At 31.7% G+C, this 16688-nt stretch overlaps 1 protein-coding gene across 1 annotated transcript; it reads left to right on the top strand.

Moving 5' to 3' along the window:
* The first annotated feature begins 14473 nt into the window (after window positions 1–14473).
* On the top strand, window positions 14474–16313 carry LOC105200915. Its single transcript, XM_039445941.1, has 4 exons — window positions 14474–15333; window positions 15898–15963; window positions 16028–16120; window positions 16181–16313. The coding sequence occupies exons 1-4, from the start codon at window positions 14932–14934 to the stop codon at window positions 16220–16222; spliced, it is 603 nt and encodes a 200-aa protein (XP_039301875.1). The 5' UTR covers window positions 14474–14931; the 3' UTR covers window positions 16223–16313.
* Window positions 16314–16688: the final 375 nt, after the last annotated feature.

The following is a 16688-nucleotide window of genomic DNA, read 5'->3' as shown; positions in this document are numbered from 1 at the left end:
TCGTTTTGTTAGTACAATCAAAACATTTTTCTCACGATATACGTTAAAAAATATAATTTGAAATAATTTTAAAATATTCTGAAAATTGTTATTATTCAAACTTTCAAACACTGCTTCGTGCAATTTTATTTATTGAAATCAGGGTTAAACTGGAACATTAGGGGTTCACTGAGAAAAACTTTGAAAAGAACCCCCACTCTAAAGAGCCGCAGATAAAAATTTTTTTTTGTTTAAGGTCATACGTGTTTTAATGAAATTTGGTGATATTTGTGCTTTAATTTGTTTTTATTGTTGTTTTTATTATTATTCTGTTTTTATTGTACAATAATAAAAGTGTAAATTATAAAAAACGATTTACAAATGTTTAATTTGTTATTTTAGATTATTAATTTTAAATTGAATTCAAGGGCTACTGAGGCCTCCAAAGGTTTAGGGCCCACCGAGAAATTTCTCGGTATTTCTCCTGTCCAGTTCGACTCTATTTGGATATAATCACTTTAAGGGGATAGTATTATATATACATAATATATCTAGACGTCAAAATAAAGTCTAACTTATATTTTTTTTTGCGAATTGAAAAAACAAAAAGAGAAGTCAGGTTTGTTTCATTTGAAAGATTATACCTTTCTTTATTTAATATTTTTAATTTAAAAAAATTTTTAATAACAGCTCCGCTTAAGTTCCGCTAGGTCATATTTTAAAAAACGACGTTTGCGGTTACCAGTGCTGTTCTTACATGATTCATCTGTTAGTAAATAACACAGCTTTTTAAAGTTAAAACATAAATTTAATCTTTAACATATCAATATTTTGAAATATAATATTTAAACAAAATGGCAGCCAGTCAAAATTAACATATCGGTTTTTTATAAATAAAAAAATTTGTTTTTTTTGGCTGCGATAAAAAATGACGTAAAAAAATCTTACGTATCAAACTAGTGTCTAAAAAAGTGTTTTTAGTGTCTAGAAAAAGTGTGTAAAATTGCAAGTCGAATCGTTTTGAAGATATTATGGTCACGCGTTTCAAACCCACATTTCAAGAAAAACGTATTCAAAATTTCAGTTTACACCACAAAAACATCAAAGGTTTTATACTTATTACATTGAATTATCTACTCCAGAACCATAAAACTAACCTTCTGCCGAAATGGATGCATCTAAAAAATCGTTCGCTATTGCCTGCAACATATCTCCTTTCTTGTGGTGCTTAGCTCACGCATCTCTGTCAAAAATATATAGTCTCTCTGTTTTCGGCGTACCCTTCATCTCACGCAATAGCATATGCGTATATATGAACCTATTTTCACTTGTATTACTTTGGAGGATTTGCAGTAATGTTCGTGCAACTTCGTTAAATATACGTGTGGCGATAAATGTAATTAATTCAACATTTATAACGTCAATGTATGTACATAAATTTTGCAACAATTTTTTATATGATATTGTAAGAACCTTTTCTTTAAATCTTATAGAGTCGCTTGACTAAATCGCTTAAAGAATTGCAAGCTTAATTTCACTCTGTAGGAGTGAATTTTTATTTTTATTAGAATGACATCAATTAAAAAATTTACGGATTTAATTGACATTCTTTTAAAGTAACGTTTTACTTTATGAGATTTAGAGTGTTTATTATTATTTTTATTGGAACCATCAATACACCTTTCTAACAAAACGCTTTGACTTAAATACTATATATAAATAGATTTAATCACAAAAAATTGAAAAAGTTATACGAAATTATGACCAAGCACATAGCAGGGTTAAGCCCCTTTAAGAGTGTATGTATCGCACCTAAATATGTTAAAAGTTTAAAAAGTTTATAGATTATACCATTATAAGTATCTGTGTAAAATTTGAGTATAATTCTTTTATTGGTTTAAAAGTCTGTTCTTTAATTTTCTGTTTTATTTTAATTTTTATGTAAAATTACGTTTTGTAGAATTTATTTGCAAATTTGATGAGAAAGTAGCATTAAAAAATAAATCAAATTTTTTATACGTATTCCAATAAAAACTCTCTAAAAATATTCATGCTAAAGAGAGTTTATTTAGATTAATTACTCATTTAAAAGTTATATGGTATATTTATGTAAAACTACAACAAAATAAGATCATTTCCACGTAAGTTATTATATAAACAAAATTTTTCACTGTTTTCTTCTTTCCAAGCTAATCCAAAATTCGGGCATTCACAATCCAAATTTTTTGTAGTTGATTAATAAAAAAAAAGAATAAACTTAAAAAGCTCGTAGCTTTTCAATAACTTCTTTATATCGTACAGCCAAAGAACATCCTCGAGCTGATTGCACAGTAAGAAAGTATCCCTTTCAGAATCGTAAAAGTTTCATCCACGCTGCATTCGAAAATTCAGAAAAAAAGTGTTTCTTACATAATCGTATTTAGAATTGTGATGTAACCCGATGCGGAGATCGAGGCGTAACGTTACCGCGTGCGAACCACAATGAGGAAGGAAAAGCAGAAAACGCGCGGCGAAATCAATTTGAATCGAACCGGCACGTAAGGGCCCTTAATTTTTTTGCGTTTCCCTGAAAACTCGTTTTACAGCAGAGAGACGAGAGAGCGAAGAAAGAATCCACTTCGGCTCGGTGGAAACTCATCGCAGACGTACTCATCGCAGACGTTGATTGCGTTTGACAGCTTCCGCGCGCGCGCGCGCGCGTTTCTCGGCCTCGTTGTTCCCGCGTCCCTGTGAAGTGGTGGTCAAGGGATTCGGACGAGTTCTCGAAATCTACACGGTACGTCGAGGCGCAGGGTAAAATGCGAGTTTTCAGAGCGCGCTTCCCATCCGGGAACCTTGCGTTTTGGATGACTCGACCGCTGCGCTGCTTGCGGATGGAATCGATCGCCGACGTCCGCAAGCGGCTACCAACGCACGCGGCGGGGAGGATTCATTACCGGGGATGGTTTCGCAAATTATCGTGACCGTGATGAAATCACCGGCTGGCATATGGCGTGCGCGTTCCAGAAGCGTGTCGGTGATTACCTGCGTGTGCGGAAGGATCCACACAATGCTCCGTGAAACGTAAACGATAGACCACGCCACGCCGGCATTTTGCCCTACGATTTTCGTGAAGAAGATCGTATTGCTTCCGCACATATCAGAATTATACCAGTCTCCTGAACTGTCCTTTGACTAAGGAGGATCGGCGCGGCGTGGCGCGGCGCGGCGCTTTGTGCATTGGATTACTTTATGCATTTCTACCTTATGTATTGGATCAGGTCGATCGAGCGACCGGCGACCGCGCAGATCATTTGTTATATCGCAAAAGAGCGACAAAAGGGGAGAGAGATTTTAACGAACGGTCGACCGATCGCATTGGTCGCTCGAATGAGACAGAGAGGACTGTTTGCTCGCGTCGAAGAAAGGGAAGTGCAAGCCTTTCGCTCGTCGTGTGTCCAAACATCGGTATTGTACGACGAGAGATCCGGCGAAGCGTGCCCTGATTCGAAGAACCAACGCCGCATCGCCGAGAGAGATCACTCGTACCGTCGCTCGCGCAAATCCTGCGACTCCGGCGACTCTTCGCGACCATTCTTTCGCGTCCTTTCGGAAGCGCGGTCCCGAAGGGCTTCGCCGAACTAAATGAAATTACCGAGTAATCCGAGGGCCGGTGACATCAACGGGATTTAAGGGCGGATATTTGGATGCGCGTTTACTTCGTGCTCGGTTTGCTCTCAACCAAGAATTCTCCGACGTGTCCTCCTTGTATAAATATAGTTCAAAGTTAAAAAAAGTTATAGTTAAACTTTGACAAATTAAAGTTTGATAAATTAGACGAAAATAATACGTGAATTATTGAATATTAGATACCTATTTTACTAGCTGCGAAGCTAGTCTACAAGTGTAGAATATACGAGCGGTAAAAAGAGGTCTTAACTTCGATTGTGAAAGAAAGTATTGGGATCTCATGTGGCTACTGTGTGGTTTTTTTATTTTTTTAGGGCACCGTAAAAGCATCGTAAATTTTATGAATTCAAGCTTAAAAAAGTGTAGCCTCATAAAATTATGATGAGGATGGTCTATGACTAGCTTTAGAAAATGTAAAACGTCAATGTCTAGTCGACAAAAAAGTAATAAAAGCATAAAAGTGAGGTAAAAAAATCTCACGAGAGAGAAAAAACTTTCTTATGAACGATATATAATAGACAAACATGAATATCATTTTATTTTAAAATATATGTACATATAATAATTAGACACTTGTGAGATTCGCTTTGACCGAGGTATGATTCACTTCACGTATTTGTATCGGATTTTTACTTATTATTGTCTTTTCTACATTCAGATTTGTGCCTGTAAAATAAGTAGAAAAATAAACGAAAATGCAGATAAATACGAAAATAAAATATATAAATATATAAACACATACACGTGCACATTTTTACACTATTAAATATATATTAAATATATATACAATTTTGTAGAACGTTTTATTAACTTTGAGTATCTGTAAAATTTGAACATTATTTATTCGTTTACTAGTTTAAAAGATATTTTTTGTTTGCTTTTCATTCTTCTTACGTAAAATATCGTTTTATAATATTTATTTGTAAACTTGACGAGGCAGTATCATTACGAATTAAATCAAATTTTTACAAGTACTAATAAAATTTTAATAAATATTTGTGTAAAAGTTTGTATAAAAGGATCGACTTACTCGTTTGAAAGCTATTTACTTAAAACTGTAGAAAAATGGGAATAACAGGATTATTTTTTTCTCTGCATACGTTATTATTAGAAGCCAAATTTTTCATTGTTATCTTTTTTAAAACTGGTTTCAGAGACAAAATTCAAACATTCATAATTAAAGTTGTTTTTCGTCAATTAGGAAAAAGGAATTGACTTAAGACACATGAACTTTTTAAATTTCGATTTTTGGTATTTATAGAGATAAAATTTAAAGCTGCCAAATGAAGTGTATTATAAGCAAGTAAGTGAGGGTCAAAGGGGCAGAACGTTAAAAGGAAGTAACCTAACACAACTCGTTTCGTTGAAATAGAAAATTACAAGCTGAAACTCTTTCTCTGACATCTAATAATTTCTCTATCTGGAACATTTTTTGCCTGGAACATTCTCGTCGCAGTTTCCTCGATCGCAGTCATTCTTTGTCTAAGGAATGCACGACTGCGTTCGTACACAAGGAAAAAGGGAAAAACCATACTGACAAAAGGCTGAAAGGGAAATTTATGTATGGCGTAACGTGGTCGTATCTGCGTGGAATTTTGTTCGGTCCATCAATTCGCCGTTTTCCAAGATTCGGGTCAACCGGACGGTTGCGAGAAACCGATCGCCAGGGTTGAACCCCGGCCGTTTGTCTAATGATCCCTGATTTTTCGGTGAGTTAAGGAGCCTTTAACATTCGCCGAAGCGTCGTAAACGCGATCTGATCCCCATCGGTTGCGGCAGATCATTACTGATACTGTATTGTTAAATGTCCAATCTGCTGCAGAGAAGTAAAAAGAAATGGTTAAATAGAGGAGGAAAAGAAAAAGGAAATTATCATCGCGCATTCCTCCAACTTGTACGAAGTATCTGCAATTATCGAGAACATCGTCGACGATTATCGTTGGCGAACGTGAGCGAAGGAAACGGTGCAGTAGAGTAGCACACGTGGAGAGACGAGGGTCGGGCAAGTCTTGGAGATTCTCCTGGTGTGTAACACCGGCAGGACATTTATCTCGAGTGTCACTTCACCCAACTTTCACTGACACAATGTCACTCCGTTCGGTCCTCCGCTCGGCCCTCCACCCTCTTCCACGGCCGTCCCTCGCGCAATCGAGGGGCTTTCCTCGAAGATGCTCGTAATGGGCTTTCATTCAGGCACACAGACTCTTCACCTCGTCATTTGCATCGCTCATGATTAATCTTCCTCTGCTGGACCATTTATTCGTAGGATTCGCACAGCGGTATCCCGGGAGTCTTTATCGCCGATGCGTCGACACAACAAAAATCAGTTGGAATTCAGAAACCGTGGAATGGTACCATGTCGAGCGTGACAATCACTAGAGATCATTATCACACACGTCAAAATTGTGCTTCTTCCAATATTGCTTTCGTTGCTACTTGTTTATTAATATTATTTGCTGGGAAAGAATAAAAATATTTTCAAAAAGAAAGTATTATATTATTGTATAATGAAAGAACTATAATGAAGTTTTGATTAAATTAGTAGCATCAAATAACAATTAAACTTTATTTCTACAGTTTTGCAGTTTTTAGAGAGAAGGGGTGTACTTATATAGACATTATATTAACTCTTTATACTAATAAAATATTTTATTTTTAACCATATTCTTTATTTTTAAAATAATTTATTTGCTTTGACATTTTTAGTAAGTAAAAAAACACTGATACTCCTCGCATCGAAACGCTCGATGTCTCATTTGGCACCTAAGCAGGTGTTGAAAGGTTCAGTTTTCATGCATCTTTTAAAAATCTTATGTTACAAAGAAATGTCATAATAGATCGTTCCTTGGACATAATGCCAAACATTTTGTAACATCTGTATCGAGAATTGGACTTAATGTCTTCCTTACTCGACAGTGAATTTTTAGAAAAGGGTTCCAACAAAAAGAGTAAAAGCCTTTGCAGAATCCGCGGAACAAATTATTTAAACGCGTGTCGAACCATGCTGCCGGTCATGTTCTCGCACAAGTGGCACAATGCCCGAGCTGCGGCTACTTCTTCATGCGAGACGAACGATATATCATTACCAAGTGCCCGCGACTAAACGACGCATTTGACAATCTAAAGGAGATCATTGTGTCTGTATGCTGCCCATGGCTTACTGAAAGAGATATCGCGGCCGCGAGAATGAAATTTTACATTTGAGAGAGCTCTTTGGCTTTCTTCGTTATCGAGACGAATCTCTGCTTTAAATGCACAGATGCATGATCGGACCGCGCTATGCGTTGAATTCTCCGCAAGAGTTACTTTGCATAAAGCTCCAGAAGCACTTTATGCTAGAACGTTTATATTAAGATAAAGAAAAAAAAATTTTTTTCTGTCACGTACACAACGTTGAGGCTATTGATTAATAAGATATCCTGCAATGTCACACGGAAGAAAGTATAAGTATTAAATTTTAATTAATGTTTCTATTTAATACAAATTATTTATTTAATAGTTTATATTTAATAGAAATAATCATTTCATATATATATATATATATATATATATATATATATATATATATATATATATATATATATAAGCAAGTATATGATAACAATGATAATCTTATATATAAAATTTAATTTGTTCTTTAAATGTAATAATAAATAAAATTAAGATCAATGAAACTGTCAAACATGAAAATGAGATAACCATTTTTCTTCAAAGAATTTGATAATCTTTAATTTCAGCCAAATATTATATTTTTATTTCAATAATATAATTGGTTCGAAGGTATTTTATCTTCTATTCAATATTTTTTCCTCTCAACTCATAAAAATTATTGTTGAATAATGAAAATACATTTTCCTTGACGAAATTAAATACATATTAATATAAGTAAGTTATATTTGTTTAATCGTATAATCTTATTTTGATTTTTCACATTTCGAAAAGAAAGATATTCTTAAACAATAGTGTTCTTTTCTTCTGTGTATAGACATTCAGTGTTTAGTTACATTTGATCGACACAGATAAAAAGAAATTTCTTGTTTTATGAATATCATTATTTTCAAAATGTTAAACGTTAAAATAAAATTATGCAGTATTAAAAAGAATAATTTTTTACATGAAGTATTTTATATTTAATTACATTAAGAAAATTATATTCTTAATATTCTATAATAATTTTTATAAGTTGGGAGGAAAAAATATCAAATAGAAAATAAAAAATATCTTTAAATCAAGGAATTAGAATTGTTTAATACACTGAGAAAAATAATCTGATTAACGAAACTTATATGATTGAGTGTTTCTGGTAAAACCAAGTAGAATTTGCTTATAATAATGGTTATTATAACAAGACTCTGATTATTATAATCGGAACGTTTGATAGATTTTACTATAATCTGGTAATTTCTACTAGATTTTTGATTTGTCCGTTTTGGAACAGACATACTAGTTGAATCCAACAGAATTTCTATTAATGCAACAAAACTTTTTTTTTAGTGTACTATTGTTATTAAAACAATCATGTTGTGCTTTTTAAATGATGTAATATTGAAATAAAAATATAATATTTTACTGAAATTAAAAACTAAATTTTTTTAAAGAAGATTAAATTATATACGAGCAAGATTATTATTGTCTTATGTGTAAGTAAAAATATAATTTCTTACTTATGCATGAAAGTATTGGAAAATAGAATATATTTGTTTTAATTTTTAATTTAATGTTTTTTTCTGTGGATGTCAATGTCCAAAATTGCAAGCCCGATCCTGTGTAAATTTTCGATCTAGGCGCGCGCACACATATTTATATTGTAGTGGTTTACATAATTTCTCCGCGCGAAAAGGAAAGCTGGGCCAGGATCAATGGAAACGAGGGAGGGATCGAAGTCGCGGTGTGGGCAAAGGGACCCTCGTCCTGCAAAATATCAAAGGCTCAGTAGGGAAATTGAAAGGCTTTGTATGAAAATAAGAATGTATCGACTGCCCCCGAACAACCACTCATCCGGGGACAAGATTTTCGAATCTTACATTTAAACGCTTCGTCGCAAGAGATCGTAAGAAGAGGGAGAGGCGGGATTTCTTATTTATTCTATCTAGAATATAATTTTTATAAAAGCTATTGCGCAATCTTGTAGCTATTCAGTGCCAATAATGCAAGATGTAATAATATAGATAGAAAGTACAAATAAAAAAATACAAAAAATTGCCAGATTTTAATTCTTTTTGTCTTTTTTATTGTATTTCACTATTAAACTGTCAAAATATTCTTTTAACTTTAAGTGTGTATGTGTATGTGTGCGCGCGTGTGTACGTGTACGTGTAGAAAATCACAAAAACGTTTTTACATAATTTGAACAAACATTAAGAACTATAAATTAATAATTAACTAACTTTTAATGATTATGCAAATTACGTAGAAATGTTTGTCTGATCTTAACGTAAACACTTGTTGCAAAGCAAAAATATAAAACAGTTATTCTAATAGACAAGTACTTATTTAATTATTTATAGCGTTAAATAATTTCTAACTACACATATACACATATTGTACATATGTATAATGCTTAGTACTGGATAACATTTAATAATTAAAATTAAATAATTAAAAATGCTTATAATAATAACTAAATAATTATTATTATTTCTAAACAATTCATAACGTATGCTCTATTTCCAATTTCATAGACGTTTTTACCTGATAACGCCCACTGGAGGCAATCTTGTAATCTGAAAAGTATAACGTGGCAGCTGGCATGGTAGCATACTTGGGCATCTCGGTAGTCGATATAAAATAGAGTGTTCATGCGAATGGTAACTTACCGATTTCACTAGAAAAGAATGACTATAACATATGTGCGATTTATATAATACTTTAATTATTAAAAATATTATAATATTATACTATACAGATTTTTTAAATATTATAAAAATTTGTAATTATTTCTTTAAATCATATTTTTGTAAAAAGTGATTCTATGTGATATCAAATTGACCTGACTTAAAATAAAGTCTATTACGACATTTCTTAATTACTGCATCGATTTTAATTTATATAGTGACAATATTCATACAAACCTAATTGTAATATGAATAACTTATGAAAATTTTGTTATCCTCCTAATTTTTTATCTGAATGAAAAACTGTACGGAGTGTGATATCATAAGAGTTGTCGGCGCGTGAAAGGAAAGGGTGAATAATTGAACATTGATATAGTTTTATGCGAACTGCGTAACGGCTTACAAGTGCCTTTGCATCGCGGCAACGTATACTTTTTTCGAGCTATACTTCGAGCAATTGATATCTTAAACAATTTAAACACAATGTTTCTTTAGAATCACACACACACACACACACACACACACGCACGCATGCACGCACGCACGCACACACACAAATACGTAACATTTATTTAAAATATTTGCAGAAAATAAGATTTTTTAAGACATGCGTGTATTAAAGAAATGCATATTTAAACGACGTGTACCGCAACAACATTCGAATAAAACCTGTGCGGAACGTATAAAACCATTTTTAGTATTGTTCAAATTGTGCGGATTGTTTGCCAATGATGTCAAGGCGGGTCGATTAAAGAGCTGCTCCTGGTCTACATACGGTATATGTGTCTTTTGGATAGGTCTTTCCATTTCGTACATGTGCTGTTTATTCATCTATTTTGTGACTTTAAGTCATATTTCATTAAAAGTAACGATACATTTCACGAAACATTTGATAGGATACATAAGTCTCATTTTCAATGTTGTTGCTGCTTATTCTTCACAAAATCACTTTATCAAGGTAAGGAAGAGGATGATAAAGAATTCTTCCGTCGTAAAAATCGCAAATCTCTCTCTCTCTCTTTCTCTGTCTATTTTTAATAGGGGAAAATAAGAAAAATTGGACATTCCAATAAGACTTTTTGAATTTAAATGAAGATGGTTTAACAGATTTACTTGCCATTTGTAATGTTAGTCATTGTAAGAAACCAAACGTGTGACAGCAGTTTGACAATTCTCTGTCATGACATTCATAAAATAGACGTGAATGAGTATTTTCAACTATCGTGCAAAAATTTTATCAAAGATAGAAAATGATTTTTAATAATTGTGTAAAACATGTAAATATTTTAAAAGGTAATTAATTTAAGACAAATAAGGAATTCGAAAATATCATGTGTTTTATAATCCCTTTCACAATTTATTGTGAAATTTGTTCCAAAGTTTGAAAGTGTTTGTGTCCAAATCGTTTCCAAATTTATCTCACTCTCCCCTATCTATACATATAGGAAAAAAATTAGTATCAAATTAAAACTAATTTATTCTATTTAATGCAATAATTCTTGTATATATACTTTTTGACAGAAAAAGTTACGCACAGAGTTAAATCTTTCTTAAATTTTCCATCTCACTTTCTAATGTGAATTTATTTTAGAAAAAGTATAAACAGAACATTTATTCTTTAAAATAAGCGCAGAAAAACTGTACGACTTTCTTTTTCGCAAAGTTGTAATATTTTAACGATTGACAATTTTGATCTGTTTTAATACTTTTGTCAAAGAGTGATTAAATTACAATCTAAAATCTTCTTTAAAGAATTTGGTAATCTTAACCCTTTCATCTCCGAGTTAATTCTTTATTTGAAAAAAAGTTTCTCTATTTATTAGTATTTCTAATAATGTGCCTGACTTTTTTCATAATTTTTCTGTTAACAGTTTTGAAAATATTAAAATGTTGTTGCTGTTGTTGTTGTGTTGTTGTTCAAATATCGATTAGTTTGACGTCTAGATGAATTTGAAGTTTGTTGTCTCAGAAAAATCACAGAGGAAAAGATCAAAGTTTAACGATATTATATTTTTACTTCAGTTATTATAATAGTCTAAAGAGCACATGATTTCGTAATGATAATATTAATGATAAAGAGCGCATAATTTTATACTGATAGTATTAAAAAATTCTAATTTTTTAGTTTGATTTTATTTCCGATTCAACATGTTTTCCTCTCAGTTCGTAAAAATTATCATTGAATAAAGATGAATATATATTCTTGATAAAAGTGTACAAAACTTTTTTACGTAAATTAATTATATCTGTCTAACAATATATGATCTCATTTTAATATTTACATTTTTAATATAAAGATATTAGCAAAACAAGAATATTGTGTATTTCTTCAGTTTTTTGACCGATTGGATGCTTATGACCACGAAGCCGCACGGATAAAAGACAAAAGAATGGACAACTTATGGATACCCTGGATCATTGCATTTTTAATGATCCTCGTTAGCCTGTTGCTTATAATCGCGATAATGTTTGCGACAATGGTGAACGACGCATTTCTCTCATCACTGTCAGACACTTATACGATGATTATACATATGTATGATTTCCTAGAAAAGTTTCTCTTGCTATACCTTATACTGGAACGTTTCAAACATCTGAACGAAAAGATCGCGCCGAATGTATCATGGGACGAAGAACAACGTGAACCAAATGCAGTAAAAATATCGGATGTCAAAGTTATGCATTCGATGCTATACGACGCTCATGTAGCTTTCAATGATATTTACAGAAATCCTTTGCTCTTATCGTTTGCATCCCTTATGATGCGCGTTGTTGCAAACCTGAGTATTTTTCGAGAGGAAAACGCATTTATAGCCAGCTCTTTCGTTGGACCGCCGATAATGCTAATATTACTTATATGCGTAATTTGTCACCATACAAAGGAAGAGGTACATAATTTGCAATAATTTTTGTTCAATCTTTTTGAAGAATTTTAATTTATTTACTTACGTTAAATAAAAGAGTAATTCTTATTATACATATAATCCTCTATTTCAGGCAAATAACATCGCGTGTATTTTAAACACGAGTATGCTCTCTCTCGTTAATTTAGGAAAAACGACGGTGATTATCTAATAAATGTAATTATCTTAAAGAATTGTCATGTTTGTATTACTGTAATTTTTTATTCACGTTTTAGACAAAAATTAGCGTCTTAACGTTTTTCTTACATCACTACGTGTCTTTCGATGCGGCAGGATTTTTCACAATTGACTTACCTTTATTTCATTCTGTAAGTAACATAATTTTTATTTAAAAATTTTAATAAGAAGTAGAAAAATTCTTATGTTTAAACCAGCCAGGTAAAAAAGGGGTCAAACACAAATTTGATAGCGTGTATTTTAAAAATGGTTACACTGAAAAAAAATTGATTGCATTTGCTTGTTACAATTTTATTATTAAATTTTTGTATTGAATTATTTTCAGATTGTTGCGGCAATAACTACTTATTTTATAATACTGGTATAATATTTCTTGCTAAAACGCTTGTTGTATAAATATTTACATATTTTGTAAAAATCAAAATTTTTTTTTTAATAAAAAAGTGCCACGCGTTGACAAATGTGTGCGTGTGGCAAATGTGTAAATGTACGTAATATGTTTAGGTCATTAGTCTGCAATATGATAACCAATGACGCGATAGTATCTCCATATCATAGATAGCGAACAAACTTAATGCATGTTCATGTAATAAAATCACCATTTTTTATCGACGTTGACACGAATGTCACATACGATTAAGCGTAGAACAAAAACTGTAACACGCAACACGTATCTTTAGGTAAACGAATGTCGTTTTCATTTTTTATTAGTTGATATGTCGTCAAAGGATATGTGCAACATTATTTCAGTATAACATCGATGTTATGAAACTAGTTAATTACAATCTTTCCATTTTTCAGAGGGATACTTATAATTGGCCAGTAGCCGATGTTTATCTTTTCTCAAAGATGATTCATCATTTTATTTTGTTGGATACAAATTATATATTGACAAATAAATTAAAAATATTATATATAAAGTAACTATAAAACTACAAGTTAGTTAGGTACTAATTACAAAAAAAATAGTATGATTATGTTAGAGTTATATAGATAAAAAGAAAGGAACGAAATTAAGTTTTAGTTACTGAAAAAAGTAATTTGTTTCTCTGTGACTTCGTTACAAATAACGATTCGAGTTTCTTGCCAATCCTGCAATGCATTATATACCTGAGTTGCATATAATGATCATCGTTAACACGATTGTATCAGTGCGCACAAATCTAATCTTTGTTTTTTTTTATCGATCTGATTGCATCGAAAAATACGCATGTAACAGCAGAACGACGCCAACAAAATGAGCTGATAAAAGTGTAGAAAAAAATAAAGGTTGAAGTCACAATATCTATATAAAATTCAGTCACCTGGCGTGATGGCGATCGTTCGGACGTTATAGGAATCGGCTAATTTTGCTTAATAATTTACAAGTAGTTAACAATACCTTTACAGTAAAGATATTTTATCGAATAGGACTAATTCATCTAAAGCAATTATTTTATGAGAAGCATACATTTCTTTTTTATCGCGATAAAATCGATAATTATTTTTAAAAATGCCTTTCCGAAACCTGAAATTTTTGATAATACTCAATAAAGCGTTGGGTTTAACTTCATGCAAATTGGTGAACGGCCGACTCAAACCAAGTAGTACTTGGAGCTGTGGTTTCTGTATGATATGGGTCTTGATTCATTTCTCATATACGGCTATATTTTATTATACGAAGTACAATGAGTCGCCTGATAAAAAGGCTAAAAAAGAATTCGCACTTTCCATCATACGATATAGTACGTATTTCATCTCTTTACTTCCTTACCATTTTGTGGCAGCCTTTTGGAGCAAAGATATCGTTAAGGTAAGTGCATTTTTTATCTTAAATATTGCCAGAGTCTTAATAAAATCTATTACAGGTAACGATAAATATTCTTTTTTAGGTAACTAGCATAAAATTTGTAATAAATAATTTGTAATAAATAACAGATATGAAATAATAAAGGAAAGACGGGAATCGGGGAAATACGTAGGATGGACAGATATCACGATATTTCGTATAATTCGCGTTGAATTCCAAGAGCAATCTTTAAAATTACAGTCTATTTAAAGTCTACATTGTAAGATGGTCACTGATCATTAGTCATTAGTGCAGTCACTGCGTTTTTGTAAAAGCTGAATTTCAATTTTACAGGTAGCCTTTAAATAGCCTTCAGATAGTAATCAATTATTACATCACGTCTTGCGCATGATCATTACAGGTGTCCGACAAATTTGTAACGTACGACGAACGGGCAATAAAATTAGGGCATCAAAGAAACGATAAACATGTATTCGTGTATTTGTACTTTGTATACACGCTCGTCACATTAAGTTGGAAGTCGTTTTACGTTATTCGCGATGGTATAGTGGAAGGAACGATGGGAATATCAAACACATTTCAAAATATGATTCTTGCCGTCATTGGCACTTATTGTGTTTTATTGACGTGCATATTTCTGGATCTGATACGGCAGCGTTTCCGTCACCTGAACGAGACGATAGTCCCTCACGTTTCGGAGTTACCGGTGACTGGCTCACAGGGCGAAATTACGGTTTACGATGTGCGTTATTTGCACGGCGTGCTTCTAGATAGCGCCGTAATGATAAACGCTCTATTCGGGATAGGCACCCTGCTCACCTTCATGTCTATTTTGCTGGAACTTGTTACGGTTATATACACAATCATAAAAGATATGAAGGAAGATGACATTGTGACGATGCTGGATTTGCTCTTTCAAACTATTTTTTTGTTCGCGATGTATCACTTTACATGTTATGAGGTAAGTAAAAATCGAGAGCCTGTAATATTATTTGAGAACATTTTTTGTGTTTATAAAAACGTTTGACTATTCAATATCTTTTTTAAAATATACGAATTTATTACAACAGGAAAAAAGAACATTTGTGTTTGTAACTTTTTAAGTATTAAAATTTGGTAAAGAAATTTTCCGGAGAATTATTGAATTTTCTAGGAATTTTACTCATTGTTCCAGGCAAGATTAGAGAAATTTTTAATGCAATTTTGGTATAAATTAATTTTATGCAGCACATATGTTGGAATTACCCTATAATATTTTTAAATCAAAGGATTAAAATTTTTTAATACTGCTTTAAGAGATACTGTTATTGAAAGAATTACACTGTATTCTTTAAATAGCTGTTGTATAATATATTGAAATAAAAATAATATTTTGCTGAAATTTAAGATTATAAAATTCTATAAAGAAAATTAAATTGTATATAAGTAAAATTATCATTATTTCATATATACGCACAAAAATTATATTGAATTTTTTGTTTAACAATGATTGTTAAATATACATCTGTTTTAAATATTATTCTAGGCAAATCGTGTTGAAAAGCGCGTGATAAAATATGGCTTATCTTTTTCGAACAAAAAATGCCGTATAGTAAGTTTTATATTTTTCTCAACAGGATTGTGGGTAACAATCTAACGAACATAATTTATTTCAGGACAAAATCGAAATGATGTTATATTTCTATCATAAAAGATTTTTCTTTACGGCTGCAGAATTTTTTCCACTGGATATCAGGATATTTCTTCCGGTAAAAACTATTATACTTTATTCTCTCATTATTGACAAATAAATTCTTTTTGTATTTCAGATTGCCACTGCAGTAACGACGTATTTAACTTTAATAGTATAATTATACTTATGACTTAGTCATGCACCAAGAACAATAAGAATAATATCGTAAGAAAGAAATACACATATCGTAATACGAGAAATAATTTATGATATAAAAATATGATATAAAAATATAACCGTACTTTAATGAGGGCAGCAAAGAATTTCGTTTATTATAAAACTTCAAGTATAAAATCCAAAATATTAATAATATGTCAGATATATAATATATATTTACACAAGTCACACGCGTGTAATTAGTTCACTTGAATATGCGAGAAGTGGAAGCAGGTAAGAGATATTTTATAGAAATATGATTGAATGAAAGCTTACTTCACTATTCTCTCTGTGTTTAATTTAGAATTAAATACAAGAATAAAAGGTCTAAGTTAGTCACAGCGGTGCCGAATAATTTTTAATTTTTACAATTTTTAATTTAAATTGTGCCACATATTCGTCGGACTTAAAACACAGTCATGAAGTTG

The sequence above is a fragment of the Solenopsis invicta genome, chromosome 2 (genome assembly GCF_016802725.1).
Source record: "Solenopsis invicta isolate M01_SB chromosome 2, UNIL_Sinv_3.0, whole genome shotgun sequence".
Lineage (NCBI taxonomy): Eukaryota > Metazoa > Arthropoda > Insecta > Hymenoptera > Formicidae > Solenopsis > Solenopsis invicta.
This window is presented reverse-complemented; position numbering and strand designations above follow the sequence as displayed.

Coding starts and splice junctions, on each gene's coding strand:
- LOC105200915 (XM_039445941.1), top strand. CDS start 14,932: ATGGGAATATCAAACACATTTCAAAATATGATTCTTGCCGTCATTGGC. Junction 15,964..16,027: donor CGAACAAAAAATGCCGTATA/GTAAGTTTTATA, acceptor AATTTATTTCAG/GACAAAATCGAAATGATGTT. Junction 16,121..16,180: donor ATATCAGGATATTTCTTCCG/GTAAAAACTATT, acceptor TTTGTATTTCAG/ATTGCCACTGCAGTAACGAC.